The following is a 15,986-nucleotide window of genomic DNA, read 5'->3' on the forward strand; positions in this document are numbered from 1 at the left end:
TATGGCAGATGGGAAGATGGCATCTAAACACACGGAAAGTAGTACAGAAGAATGATGAAAGGTTCAAAAATGGTTCAAATGGCCCTGAGCACTATGGGACTCAACATCTGAGGTCATCAGTTCCCTAGAACTTATAACTACTTAAACCTAACTAACCTAAGGACATCACACACATCCATGCCCGACACAGGATTCGAACCTGCGACCGTTGTAGTCACGCGGTTCCGGACTGAAGTGGCTAAAATCGCACGCCCACCGCGGCCGGCTAATGAAGAAAGGCTACAAAATTTAAATATCTAGGAAAAATAATGCAGCTGAATGCGCTGGATGAACTTTAAGCTGCATCGTGACATTCATATTACTGATAAAATCTTTGCCAGTGGCGAGTATATCTGATACGAATATCTGTTGTCGAAGTTTTGAGCAATCAGTACTGTTGATACGTCAACGTACTTTCCCATCTCCGTAAATGATAACTCAAACTAAAGATGCTACTTCTTTACGCCTACCGGAAATGGCTATTACACAAGTGATTCGGTTTGGTCGAGTTGTAATCAATGAATCACTTAATCTGTTCAGTGCTGAGTAATGTTACGAAGTAGTTTACAACCTGTATGTATATATATCAGCTGGGTTGTCTACCTGACATTACTGACTTTACGAGATGCTGAAGCTGACCCTGTTGGCTGGCCTGATCGCTGTTGCCGGGGCCCAGACGGCAGTCAACCGGTTCCCGGATGGTTTCCTTTTCGGGGCCGCCACTGCTGCCTTCCAGATCGAAGGAGCGTGGAATGAGGATGGTGAGTATAAACTAACATCTGTGTAAGAGTCTTCTTAATCGTCATGTGTTTTAAATATGAAAGATGCTGGCAGATTAAAACTGTGTGCTGGACCGAGACTCGAAGTCGGGACCTTTGAATTCTGCGGGCAGGTGCTCTATCGAATATTTTTTCTTTTTGTCTGCCGATTTTTTTTTCCGTAGACCCACTTTAGGTGTTGGCCCCTAACGCCCTTACTACCCATAAAATCTATCTAACGCACAAACAAAAACAATAGCTAATGCCACTGCCGCTTTCACCCTAAAAACTAAGTACGGGAGATGTATGAAAGAAATGGTACCATGATTTATTTTGTTTTATTATGTTAACTATTTTAAAATCTTCTTCCACGGCTGTCCAGATCGTCTTCTCGTTCATCGAGAGTGAAACACCCTACAATTACCGTTGATCTCTCACATCAGCCCATGCTGTGCTATATCTTCAATCTCACACGCTGTAGCCGGTCGGGGTGGCCGAGCGGTTCTAGGCGCTTCAGTCCGGAACCGCGCGACTGCTACGGTCGCAGGTTCGAATCCTACCTCGGGCACGGATGTGTGTGATGTCCTTAGGTTTAAGTAGTCCTAAGTTCTAGGGGACTGATGACCTCAGATGTTAAGTCCCATAGTGCTCAGAGCCATTTGAACCATATGAACACCCTGTGCATCCCAATGCTCTGAAGGGCGCATAAACAACGGACCCAAGTAATTAGCAATGAGCGAACCAATCGACGCTTTGTGCCATAAAACTATGTAGTTGCTCTTTAAATAGTATCAAAAATCTAATACAACCATTAAAATTGCTACACCACGAAGATGACGTGCTGCAGACGCGAAATTTAAGTGACAGGAAGAAGATGCTGTGATATGCAAGTGATTAGCTTTTCAGAGCATTCACACAAGGTTGGCGCAGGTGGCGACACCTACAACGTACTGACATGAGGTAAGTTTCCAACCGATTTCTCATACACAAACAGCAGTTGACCGGCGCTGCCTGGTGAAACGTTGTTGTGATGCCTTGTGTAAGGAGGAGAAATGCGTACCATCACGTTTACGACTTTGATAAAGGGCGGATTGCGATTGCGGTTTATCGTATCGCGACATTGCTGCTCGCGTTGCTCGAGATCCAATGTCTGTTAACAGAATATGGAATCGGTGGGTCCAGAAGGGTAATACGGAACGCCGTGCTGGATCCCAACGGCCTCGTATCACTATCAGTCGAGATGACAGGCATCTTATCCGCATGGTTGTAACGGATCGTGCAGCCACGTCTCGATTCCTGAGTCAACAGATGGGGACGTTTGCAAGACAACGACCATCTGCACGAACAGTTCGACGACGTTTGCAGCAGCACGGACTATCAGCTCGAAGACCATGGCTGCAGTTACCCTTCACGCTGCATCACAGACAGGAGCGCCTGCGATAGTGTACTCAACGACGAACCTGGGTGCACGAACGGCAAAACTTCATTTTTTCGGATGAATCTAGGTTCTGTTTACTGCATCATGATGGTCGCATCCGTGTTTGGCGACATCGCGGTGAACGCACATTGGAAGGGCGTATTCGTCATCGCCATACTGGCGTATCACCCGGCGTGATGATATGGGGTGACATTGGTTACACGTCTCGATCACCTCTCGTGCGCTTTGACGGCAGTTCGAACAGTGGACGTTACATTTCAGATGTGTTACTACCCGTGGCTCTACGCTTCATTCGATCCCTGCGAAAACGTACATTTCAGCAGGATAATGCACGACTGCATGTTGCAGGTTCTGTACGGGCCTTTCTGGATACAGAAAATGTTCGACTGCTGCCGTGGCCAGCACATTCTCCAGATCTCTCACCAATTGAAAACGTCTGGTCAATGGTGGCCGAGCAACTGGCTCGTCACAATACGCCAGTCACTACTCTTGAGGAACTGTGGTACCGTGTTGAAGCTGCATGGGCAGCTGTACCTGTACACGCCATCCAAGCTCTGACTCCATGCCCAGGCGTGTCAAGGCCGTTATTACGGCCAGAAGTGGTTGTTCTGGTACTGATTTCTCAGGATCTATGTAGTCAAATGGCGTGAAAATGTAATCACATGTCAGTTCTAGTATAATATATTTGTCTAATGAATACCCGTTTATCATCTGCATTTCTTCTCGGTGTAGCAGTTTTAATGGCCAGTAGTGTAATTTTGCAACGGCCTCACTAGAAATGAATGACAGCGCCATACCTTTAATGCACACCGTGGCGTCATGTAGAGCAGAAGGTAGTATGTGACGTCAGCATGGATCAGTTCTGTGGACTGCACGGTCTGAGTCGTCCGTCGGAGCAACAATGGCAGCATGCCACGTCTGAGGAGCCTACAGTCCGCAGCCGTATCACGAACGAAGCGGTGCATGTCAGGTGTCGACAGCTGAGCGTCGGGGCAGAGAGGGTCCTCGGAAGATGCGTAGTGTGGGGAAGTTTCCAGTCGTTATCACATACCACAGCCCCCCACCGTGGTGGGAAGGAAAGGCGCGTGTATGTTACTCCACACTCGCTTCCAGCCAACCGCCGGATGTCGGCGTTTAGTCAGCAAACAGTGCTCGCCGCCGATGAGCTACCCAAGTACGACTCACGACTCTCCTCACAGCTTTACTTCCGCCAGTACTTCGTCTCCTACTTTCCAAACTTCTCAGATTTCCTGTGAAACTTGCAAGACCTTCACTCATGGAAGAAAGGATTTTGCGGAGACATGGCTTAGCCATAGTCTGAAGGATGTTTCCGGAATGAAATTTTCACTCTGCAGCGGAGAGTGCGTGAACTTCCTGCCACGCTCCACCAACATACTGACACGCATATGAGTTTATCACTTCAGACAGCTGCCAATATGTCTCACGCCGTTTACGCTTTCGCACATTGGTGTAGTGGACTGTATGTAAGGTATGGAAGATGACAGAAAGGCCCACGCTGGACAAGTCACGTATGTATAACATAATGAGAGAACATGATTTTTTTTCACTTTTAATGTTCCAGTCTGAGCAAGATTTATGTGGTGTACGTACACTGATGAGCAAAAACTTTATGACCACCTGCTTAATTGCTTGTTTGTCCGTCTTTCGACCGAACTACATGACTGATTATGCGTATCACGGATCCGAAGGTTCGTTGGTAGGTTTGTGCAGGTATGTGGCATTATATGTCTAAGTAAAAGTCATGTAATTGGCGTAAATAACGGGGCCGCTAATTTGCTTATGCGTGACGGGGTACGATAGCGACCAGTTGGGTTTACACCAGAGGAATTTGGTCGCCGGGACATCAACGTGACTTCACTATAATGCTCCCCAAACCATTGTAGCATGGTTCTGGCTCCGAGATATGGACAATTATACTGCTAAATGATGACATTGCCTTAGGGGAAACATCAAGCATGAAGGGATGAGGGCGCTTTGCAGCTGTTAGCGTTCCTTCGATTGCTGCCACAGGCTCCATGCAAGTACAGGAGAATGTCTCCCTTAGCATAATACTGCTGCTACCAACCTGCGTCCGTGGTGCGCTGCACTTTTCGAGCCGTCGTTCACCTCGATGACGGCGTTTGTGGAGACGATCTTCGACCTAGTGTAGCAAAAATGTGATTCACCCAAAGAACCGACACGTTTCCACTGATCGACGGTCGAATTCTGATCGTCCCGTGCTCACTGTAATCGTAATTGACGATGTCGTGTTGATATGTGAATACGTAGGGGCGGTCCGCTGCGGAACTCCATGTTCAACGATGCACGATGAACGATATGCTCCAGAACACTTGTACGTGCACCAGCATTGCGCTCTTTCTGCAGAGCTACCACGGATCACCATCTATTGTACTTTAGAAAGAACACAAGTCCCCTAACTCCGCGTTCTGTGGAGGGTCGTCCAACCACTAGTGTTGTTCACTGTCCTACCTCTTTCCACGACTAAAGCACGTCAACATTAGACCAGCTTCGCCGTTTTCGAGATGCTCGTTCACAAGCTCTGTGTCACAACAATCTGATCTCTCAAATGTTTTTATTCCAGTCTCTGACCACAATATCAATTCTTTTGACGATGGCCGGTTTCAGTCAGTAATGACCATCCTCAGATCTTTTCTACACCATGTCTGAGGATGGTCATTACTGACTGAAACCGGTCATCGTCAAAAGAAATGATACTGTGATCAAAGACTGGAATAAAAAAAATTTTTTGACAGTATTGGATCACTGTTCAATTATGCGACTATGCCGCAGGTGGTGGAACATGATCTCTGTCAAACTCGCTTATCTAAACGGATTTCCCCATTTTCATTCCCACAACTTCGCTAGGGTTCCCTCCCGTCCGTGTCTGCTCCGCTTACAGAATTTTGCTATCGCGCCACATGCTCACAACACCACCAGGCGGTAACCAGCATCGCTGGACTGTGGTCATGTTTTGGCCTACCAGTGTATGTGATTGCGCACTGCAGTATTGTAACTGTAACAGGGTGATTTTGTATGATTTCTGTACTGGAAATGCAATTCCTAACAGTGGGAGATACTACGAAAGCCCGCACAGGCTTTGAATTCTGCAGCCAACAGCAACTGTCAACTGAAAATGATAGCGTTAAAGGCTTACACGAAGACTGTGCTGATGTGTTCAGCATCGTTACGCATCGCTAGAAGTAGAGTCGTGTTCTGCATAAAATCCAGTGTTTTATTCCTGATACCTAAAGCGTGAGAGTGGCGGCTGACATCGGAGGTGGGAAATTAAGCGCCGTGGACAGTTGCAAATTACTGTTAGTTGTGCTAAAATATAATATGCTGTATATAAGACGACTAATAGACCGTCTTCCTCTACTGCGAGCTCGTTTGCCACCTCGTTCCCCCTCTGAGACACACACTGGCTGCAATATTCGATTTCCATTCGACTGGGTACGAGCCGATAATTCTCCTTTCAGAAATTTGTTTCCTCCTTTTCTTATCACTCAGTTCTTGCTCTCTTTCTTACTGCTGTCTTCTGCAGAAAACTTCTGGAATCCCTCCGCTCTCAAGCAACTGTTCCTCATTTTCTTCTGCTCTGTGTCCATCTACTTTCTCACAGTCAGGTGACAGGCGATGTAGCGAAATGGCGGTGCCAAAACAGTTTCCTCTGCGTGAGGCGACATTTGAGCCACGTGCTAATATCCTAATGTTGCCTAGGCATCGTTCGTGGGGCGTCCGTTGGCCTGTGAAGGCCTTTGGTGACGGGTTCATACTCTGAGGTATCTCGGTGGCCCTCTGATGATAAATTCCTGTACTAATGAATCGTGTGAGAGGCGTGGGATATCAATGGTTGTCTGCTCGCAGACCATTGCAGTATGGACTCAGGTTCCTACAGCGGAGTGGAAGAGAACAGTAGCATCATTACCAAGAGCCTCCATTAGAAACTCTCTTTCTAAAACTGCTTTCCACTTAACTGTACCTTAGAAATGACATATATTATAGCAATTGTTCTTTCGCTCACAAGTCTGCTACAGTTCGTGGAATTATAGTTCGTTTGTACGCAGGCAAGGGTGAGAGCATCTGGGACCGCATGCTCCACGAACACCCGGAGTACGGCACGAATGGCGACAACGGCGACGTGGCCTGCGATTCGTACCACAAGTACCAGGAGGACGTGCAGATGCTGAAGGCGATCAACGTGAGTACTCGCTGTTACATAAATGTGGTATTCAGTGAATCTACATTGTCAGTGTCGCGGTAAGCCGTGGCACAATTTGTTGATCTTCTCCCCACATACCAGAACGTACTTCCCTCATACAGTATTTAAGCAATTTAGACTTAGCAACAACGTGTCTATCCTACTTGGTGAATGATTCCTGCTGCCATGGTAGGATACATACAAGATAATGAGTTTAAACCGATGTATCTCCTTTAGGCGTAATTATGCCCTTTGCTTATTTACCTAGAGTAAAAGTAACTTACTGATACCACGTAAATATTGCGTGTAGTACTTTAAATGCAATCTGCTCAACAAGTATCACAAAGATGCAGATATTGCGACGGTAAACTAATCTTATCTACCATTTACGATAAATACTTAAACAGGTGATATTGTGATATTAACTCTTCCTGAAAGTTTAAAGTTCACGAAATCTGATCATTTATTCTATCTTTCGTTACTCACGAATTAAGATAACAAAGATACCTAATCGTTTAACGGGGATACTGTGAACAAGACAACGGTTCAAAAATGGTTTAAATGGCTGTGAGCACTATGGGACTTAACTTCTGAGGTCATCAGTCCCCTAGAACTCAGAACTACTTAAACCTAACTAACCTAAGGACATCACACACTTCCATGCCTGAGGCAGGATTCGAACCTGCGACTGTAGCGGTCGCGCGGTTACAGACTGTAGTGCCTAGAACCGCTCGGCTACTAGGGCGGGCAAGACAACGGTCAACTTCAGAGTATCGTTGATAGCTTTCAGAATTCCTGTTTGCATTTTCTATTTATTTTATATATTTTTTTCTTCCATTAAATTATTTTCTATCTTGTTAATAACTTTTACCTACAGTCTGTGTATTAAAACCTATATAAAAAAAGAAACAAATTTTGAATCTTTCGTATGTAAGTACGTGAAGTGTCTTATCTTTCCCTTTGCTTACTTTGTTTGATCTCTGATCCTGGAGAAATAAAAAAGAAAGTTATTTTCTTTTGAAATTAAAGCTTTATCATTCATTAAAGTATGTTCATCGTGTTCACTAATATCAACTGGCTCCTGAATCTTTAAGACAGAATTTTATTCTTTAAGGGCTGTCTGGCAGTTTCACGTTATTGTCACTTAAGATCAATTACATGTGTTGAAATCAAGTAGTGATGTCCTAATTTAGCTTTGCCTACAAAAAAGTTAGTTAGTGCCACCACCACTTGATCTCTAAAAATTTAACAATCAAGAAAATCTCTACCATTCAGACGCTGAAGAATTTGTTACACACTCGATTCTGCTGATCTTGTTGGGCGAAGAGCAAATTAACTCGCTTGAAAAATGAATTTCCCAGTTATGCGGATGTAGTCGCCGCTGCATCAACAAAATTTCCTCTTGAGCATGTACATGCACTTGAGGTAATATATAAACAGATCCTTCACCGTCCGCGAGATCACAAACACTCTCGCTTGAAATGGTTCTGTATAGGACACCCACCCGTATTTCGCACCGGAGCTAATTGGTGCTTACCCCATTCTAATACTATACATGTTATCGATAAATGTTGTGTTTACGACCTTTTGGGGCCTTATCGATCTAACATCCTTTATTATGCAGTATCCTTAAATTGACAAATGAATCGAATTCATTTACCGAATGATAAAGGAACAATATATGCATATTACTCTTTAGAACGGCATGAACTGACTATAGACAGAAAGTTTTAAATTTACTTGACAACCTTTCCGTAGCAACCTAAAGACAACTTCTCCAGTGACTTACCCATTCTCGGTCTGGCAACTTAACTACGGCAGGATCAATATATTACTGTCATCAGAGCCATATTACAGCTCAGGAACGATGAAAATTAGACAAACGCTACTAGTACTCTTAAACAATGTTGTCGCTGCATTCGTTGGCCATGAGTGAAGTGTGCAGCGGCTGACCACACGCTTGCAGTACACCCTTCGCGACCACGGAGCTGCAACATAGGTAGCTACTCTTGGCCCCAACAGTTTGCGTCATCTTTCTCCTTCTTTTTATCTACAATGTATTTGACACAAAATTTGTACATCAAGAAATTTTCAATTTTATACATCAGTTTTATATTCATGGAGCTCATTTCCCACGGTTTATAAACTAAGAATGGCCGTTAAATGTAGTTATTCCATTAGTTTTAAGCTATGTAAATGACTTTTCTCTTGCTAGATATGCAATTTCGAGACCACCACATTAGCAATACTGTAACCATACTTTTAAGCTGATCCAAATGAGGATGGAGCTTTATAACTAGACTTTTTGTGCCGCCTCTAATATAGTAAATGTTGTTGGACTAATCACTTTCTATACGTGCTCTAACATATGGGCATTTGACATTGGTATTTACAATAAAACCTGATATCCTGTATCTATCTCAGTTATGTCCAGAATTTGCCACACATCACACATTGCATTTAAAGAAATCTGTAGCCCTGTCTGCACTTCTTCAATAATTTTTTTTTCCACTAGCAGATCACATTCTTCTCGTGTAGCAACTATTTTCAGCGAATACTCGGATTTGTATTTTGGACTTCCATTTCCGCTTTCTTTTGCGTACAAGTAAGATATTAGCTAGACAGAAAGGCGTCATTTCTACAATAGGAAATTGTTTAAGTCCTTTTAGTATATTTCTCCTTTTCCTTGAGACCTGTGGAATAAGATGGTACCCAATCCTAGTTTGGCAATAAATATGTTTGACAGTATAGTGTGTAACAACGTTCTAGAATGAGAATAATACATCTTTGACTATAATAGGAAAGCTTATATTGTTGTTGTTGGAGCTTGTGTTAACAATTTTCACACAGTTCACAGGTAAATAATTAAAACTGTAGGCAATCAGAACAAAGTTAATTTTTCTCGGTCTTGATTGGAAGATTTACTTGTACACTAGTCAACGCTTATGTATTCTTCTTACCTCAGCAGGAAAATTGCAGAACACTGTTAATCACAGCAACTATTCTGTAAGCTGTCCAACTGTTTGCACCACACAGAAACGATAGTCACAGAATGCAGGGGAGCATAATGGAAATACTCTTTCTTGGCATTTAATACAAACAGACAGTCTTCCACAGAAGCAAGCACACCATCCATTCTATAATTACAAATCGTGGCCTGCAATCTGGTAACAGCATATTCTTTAGCTTAGGAAAATGTAAAAGTTTCTCATGCACACATATAAAGGACACTTCATAAAATAAATAGATGGTTTCTGATATAATTGTTCAGTTCTTGGCTATTGATTTGACGTATTAATATGATATTTATCTTTATTCTATAACTGGAACTCACCCACATTAAACTGTCTATTCAAAATGTCTAATTGTTGCTCACAATCTCACTGCTGTTTCCTTGGTAGTCGTCTTGCACACAGAGGTCATGGTTTGATGTAAGGTAATTACACATCTCCATTTTGTTAAAAATCCCAGAAAAATCTTGCGTTATATCCAGACCCACAAGGAAATAGTCATCTTACCATAATTGCTTCAGAACTGACCACTTAGATATCTCTTAAACGTACCACATATCTCGCTCTTTAACGTTATAGACCGTCCGTTCCCTAATGGTTCTTGGCAGTCCACTTGTACACAGCTGCAGGCCTCTGACAGCAACATGATACATGTGAAGCCCACATCTCCTGTAAAAGGAGACACAAGACATGTGCAAGTTTGAACACAATAACAAGTATCCACTTGCCTGAGAACTACACATCTGACCACCATCCCCTGACGTCACATACAAGAGACTGGGAGGAAGAAGTCTCTTTTGGACTTAACTTGGAGTTATCTGAAATGAGTGTACGCTTGTACGAAAGTGAAATGTGGACGATGAGCCTTTCAGACAAGAAGAAAATGGAAGGTTTTGAAATGTGGTGCTGTAGAAGAGTGTTGGAAATAAGATGGGCAGACCGAATAACTAATGGGTGAATCCAAAAGAGGAAGAATACTTTGCGGCACAACTTGACTATAAGAGCGGACAGGCTGATGAGACACATTCTGCGGGGTCAGAGAATCACCAAGTTGGTAGTGGAAAGAAGTGTGGGAAGTACAAATTACAGAGGAGACGAAAGCTGAATACAGTAGACAGATTCAGAAGAATATACGTCGCAGTAGCTGTCCAGAGATGACCGGGCTCACTCAGAACGAAAAGGAGAAATGGTTCAAATGGCTTTGAGCACTCTGGTACTTAACATCTGAGGTCATCAGTCCCCTAGAACTTAGAACTACTTAAATCTAACTAACCTAAGGACATCACACACATCCATGCCCGAAGCAGGATTCGAACCTGCGACCGTAGTGGTCGCGTGGTTCCAGACTGAAGCGCCTAGAACCGCTCGGCCACAAAGCGAATAGGAGAGCTGCATGAAAGCTTCCTACGTTTTACTTCTCCGGAGTTACAAGAAATTTTTCTGTATGACACGTCAATTTTTGCTGCAGTTATATCTTATTCAATAAGGTTTCTATACTGTTTCCTCATCCATCCTGATACATTCTACTTTTACTTGCCATTAACTTCGTTCCCTGGCCAGCTATAGTGTTACTTTCTTACCTCATTCATAAGATTCTTGTAATGTTTTTGTTATGTTGTTAAGATTGGGTATTTCTGCGTGATACATAACTCTTTGGAGTTTTGTGTACAAACGATGTTCTGTCGTGCCTTAATTATTTTGCTTTACTACATTTTAATTCTTGTAACTACTTTCATGTCGTTATATAGATCATTGGTCGTTACCTCATATAAATTGCACTACATTTCACACTGTCCTAATTTTGCAGCTTTCTGTTTCGTCGTATACCACCTCTCCTTTATCTTATAGAGATTCAACCTACTGCTTATCGAAGCTGCACTACGTTTTGAGTCTACTTCAGCCCCTTGGCGTGCTCTGCAGTGCAGAAACTCTCTTTTTCTAACGAAGACATACTCAACTTGATATCTTCAGTTCCCTCCTACATATCCAATGTTCTAGTCGATCTATGTTTGCTTTCCAACCACATTGGACTATACTAGTTTTTCATCCCTCTTCACAGTTTCAACAATTTCTCTGCTCATACAGAATATTTTATTAAAGTGTTCGTCATTCTTACAGCGGATAGTTCTGGTAAAAAATAAAAAAATCTTATTAACATATGACCAGAAGAAACATTTTTGAGCTGTGGAACATTTTATCGACTGACAGGCATATGTCTGTTGGCACTAGAGGAGGTGTTCCATGGATTCACTACTTATCGTTACCAGTCCGGCACCCTTGGTTCTCAAAGAATGACAGATTTGTACGAATATCTGGTTGCCTTCGGATTCGGTTACAAGCGTGCCACAGACTTTCCAGTAAGGTGTGCAAGTTGTCAGTGGATCTAGAACATGACGGTGACTTTAATCGTCCTCAGCGTTATAACTGTAAGGGATTAAGATTAGGTGAAAGGGGAGGGGACCTAATCGAGCTATAGACATATCACTACACTTTTGCGTCAGGCACTGTCACACGAGGCGCAGACAGAGCAGTGGTGCACCGTAGTACAGTAAGAGGCTTTATTGCGTGTGTTACGTCTGACAACAGTATTAGTGCTAGAAGCAGAAGTACAGAGGCACACACAAAGAAGTAGAAATGTGTAATGAACGTCAACAAGGAGGCACCCTACACCACTGTGCTTGGGCCGTTCTACGCACAAGTTAAATGGCCCAATATTTGGGCCCAACCATTTGGCCAATATTAACACGCTGAGAATGTGAGGCACTCTTTTCTAATTCCTTGTATATTACTTCTATTTTCTCATCCTCGGCTAGTTTCATGCACATAAAGGCCTGTGCAGTCGTGGCTGGTGCGCTTAGTGTCAGAGCACAAAAGAATCTTTCAGTAATAACGTATCACTTTTGAATTTAAGTGTTTTAAGGCGTCCTTTGCCATGGTGGTTATATTAGAAAGGCCACACAGATATTAATATCTTTTCTGAACCAAAGAAAGCACACGAGATACAGAAAACAGTATATACCAGTACCTAGGATCATGCCGTATTGCTCAGGGAAACGGTTTTGTTAAAAAGATCCGAAGTACCCTTTACCAAAACTGTTTCACTGGGGAAGATCGTGTTGTGGTTCCTCCCTTAAACAGTCGCATGAACTTGAAAATGACAGATATCGGGAATAGTGACCAGGGGATAGAAAGGTAACCGACACCGCTCAACAGAGACAAGGACACTGGACCTAGTGAGACAACCGTACGACATAAGGGTACGCAAAATAAGTCGCTCCTCTTCTAGCGTCTGTAGGTCGCTGGAGGAGCTAAGCGTTCCTAGTAATCGGAAGAAGAGCAGCTCATTCCAGTTTCGAAGAAGGATCGTCGAGTAGACGCACAAAACCACAGGCCTATATCTCTGACGTCGGTCTGTTGCAGAGTTTTGAAACGTGTTTTATGCTCGCGTTTTATGTAATTTCTCGTGACCAAAAGTCTGCCCCGCAGGAATCAACATGAGTACCGGAAACAACGGTCGCGTAAAAACCACCCCCTCTGTTGAACCAGGCGCGCGAGATAGTAAACAACAGGAAATATCGGTGCATCTCGGCAGCGCGGCATAATGAATGAAATACGAGCGTGCGGAATGTCAGACCAGCCATGTGACTGAAGAGTTTCCAGCAAACAGAACACTGTAGGTCATTCTCAACGAAGAGGAATAATCAGACGTAAGAGTAACTTCGGACGTACAGCAACGGACTGTTATAGGACCATTTCTTTTCACAATGTATATGAATGAATTAGTGTACAATGTCGAATGTTCCGTGAGGCTTTTCGCGAACGATGCTGTTGTATACAGGGAAGTCACAATGCTTAGAAAACCCTTGTTCCACCAACACACGAATGTTTCTCATCCGTGTGCGATGTGTACCAGATAGGGTCGATAGAGGAAACTGAGAACATCCGAAGAAGAACGGCGCGTTTCGTTACAGGTTGATTTAGTAAGCGCGGAAGAGTCACTGAGATTCTTAGCTTGTTCTATAGGCGGATGGTGCAGCAGAGGCTTTCTGCATCACAGTATGGTTTACTTTTAGCGTTCCGACAGTGCACGTTCCTGGAAGAGTCAGCCAAGATATTGGTTCCTCCTACGTACGTCTCTCGAAGTCATCGTGAAGGTAAAATTATAAAGACTCCAAATTACACGGAGGCATGCCAGCAATAGTTCTTCCCGCGAACCAATCGTGACTGGAACAGGAAAGGGGGAACTGACTGTAGTGCATAAAGTACCCTACGCCACTCACCGTAAGGTGGCGTGCAAGGTGTAGTTTTTCAATGTAATGTTCTATCACCCATATTTACTCCGACATTCATTCTTTAGGTGGCGTCATTTGACTTTTATGCCTCACAAAATGTTACGATTCTGATCCCCTGCATTGCTTATCCCAGTATTCACGCCTATCCTAACATTTCTTTCAGAAAATTGGACCTCTTTCTGTTTATGAGCTCGTACTGTATACTCATTCAAAATCAGCGTCCCATTAATCTGTCTCACAGACTGGAAGATTTGCAAATCATTAACTGCAAACTGTTAACTTTAATGGCGCGATCTGCATGCAATCCACATAAAATGCATGGTTACTCTGCTATAGCACACAGGGGCGTGGACCCAAAAATAAAGCTTGCAGTTCTGCAGCATTTACTGTAGCTCAACCATCATCACCTGTCGCATGTTCCTACTCAGAGTGACGTCTGCATGTAAATGTGATACATAAATTGCACATTCATTTGAAGATGACAATGAATAAGTTCTGCACTCTATAAGACACATTACTTAAAATACATTACTCGCCATTCAAATTGCTACACCACGAAGATGACGTGCTACAGACGCGAAATTTAACCGACAGGAAGTAGATGCTGTGATATGCAAATGATCAGCTATTCAGAGCATTCACACAGGGTTAGCGCCGGTGGCGATACCTACAACGTGCTGATATGAGGAAAGTTTCCAACCTATTTCTCAAACACAAACAGCAGTTGACCGGCGTTGCCCGGTGAAACGTTGTTGTGATGGCTCCTGCAAGGAGGAGAAAGGCGTACCATCACGTTTCCAACTTTGATAAAGGTCGGATTGTAGCCTATCGCGATTGCGGTTTATCGTATCGCGACATTGCTGCTAGCGTTGGTCGAGATCCAATGACTGCTAGCAGACTACGTTCAGGAGGGTAATACGGAACGCCGTGCTGGATCCCAACGGCCTCGTATCACTATCAGTCGAGGTGACAGGCATCTTATCCGCATGGCTGTAATGGATCGTGCAGCCACGTCTCGACCCCTGAGTCAACAGATGGGGACGTTTGGAAGACAACAACCATCTGCACGAACAGTTCGACGACGTTTGCAGCAGCATGGACTGTCAGTTCAGTGACTATGGCTGCGGTTACCCTTGACGCTGCATTACAGATAGGTCCGCCTGCAATGATGTACTCAACGACGAACCTGGGTGCACGAATGGCAAAACGTCAATTTTTTCGGATGAATCCAGGTTCTGTTTACAGCGTCGTGATGGTCGTATCCGTGTTTGGGGACATCGCGGTGAACGCACATTGGAAGCATGTATTCGTCATCGCCATACTAGCATATCACCCGGCATGATGGTATGGGGTGCCAATGGTTACAGGTATCGGTCACCTCTTGTTCGCATTGATGGCACTTTGAACAGTGGACGTTACATTTCAGAAGTGTTACGACCAGTGGCTGTACCCTTCATTCGATCACTGCGAAACCTGACATTTCGGCAGGATAATGCACGACCGCATGTTGCAGGTGCTGTACGGGCCATTCTGGATGCAGAAAATGTTCGACTGGTGCCCTGGCCAGCACATTCTCCAGATATCTCACCAATTGAAAACGTCTGGTCAATGATGGCCGAGCAACTGGCTCGTCACAACACGCCAGTCACTACTCTTGATGAAGTGTGGTGTTGTGTTGAAGCTGCATCGGCAGCTGTACCTGTACACGCCATCCAAGCTCTATTTGACTCAATGCCCAGGCGTATCAAGGCCTTTACTACGGCCAGAGGTGGTTGTTCTGGGTACTGATTTCTCAGGATCAATGCACCCAAATTGCGTGAAAATGTAATCACATGTCAGTTCTAGTATAATATATTTGTCCAATGGATACCCGTTTGTCAGCTGCATTTCTTCTTGGTTTAGCAGTTTTAATGGCCAGTAGTGCATCATACGAAACACCAGTTGCAATCCTGTTGCCTTAAACCCTTTATTGCCATGTCATGTAATATACATTGTAAAGCTATAACGTGAACTACGTTCTCAGCTATCGACCTAGATGCTACCTCGTCGCTACGTATGAAAAATATACGCTACCAGGAAGAAGTCATGTCGCTGCTACCAAAACAGCTCTCCTCTCTCTTTAGAGTACAAACTTGAGATTCGTTTACAGTAGTATGCCATTCCTCTTTTGTCTCTTCCCTCCTCCTCACTTCCGAGTATGTTGTGCAACCCCACACCATTCATAACGTG

At 43.8% G+C, this 15,986-nt stretch overlaps 1 protein-coding gene across 1 annotated transcript in view; it reads left to right on the top strand.

Annotated features, from left to right (window-relative positions):
- The first annotated feature begins 664 nt into the window (after nt 1–664).
- LOC124805390 (myrosinase 1-like) overlaps nt 665–15,986 on the top strand; it is a 121,838-nt gene continuing 106,516 nt past the window's right edge. The window contains exons 1-2 of the mRNA XM_047265952.1: nt 665–800; nt 6,321–6,454. Coding sequence (XP_047121908.1) covers nt 665–800; nt 6,321–6,454 — 270 coding nt within the window. The remainder of the gene's footprint in view (nt 801–6,320; nt 6,455–15,986) is intronic.

This window comes from Schistocerca piceifrons, chromosome 7, assembly GCF_021461385.2.
Source record: "Schistocerca piceifrons isolate TAMUIC-IGC-003096 chromosome 7, iqSchPice1.1, whole genome shotgun sequence".
NCBI lineage: Eukaryota > Metazoa > Arthropoda > Insecta > Orthoptera > Acrididae > Schistocerca > Schistocerca piceifrons.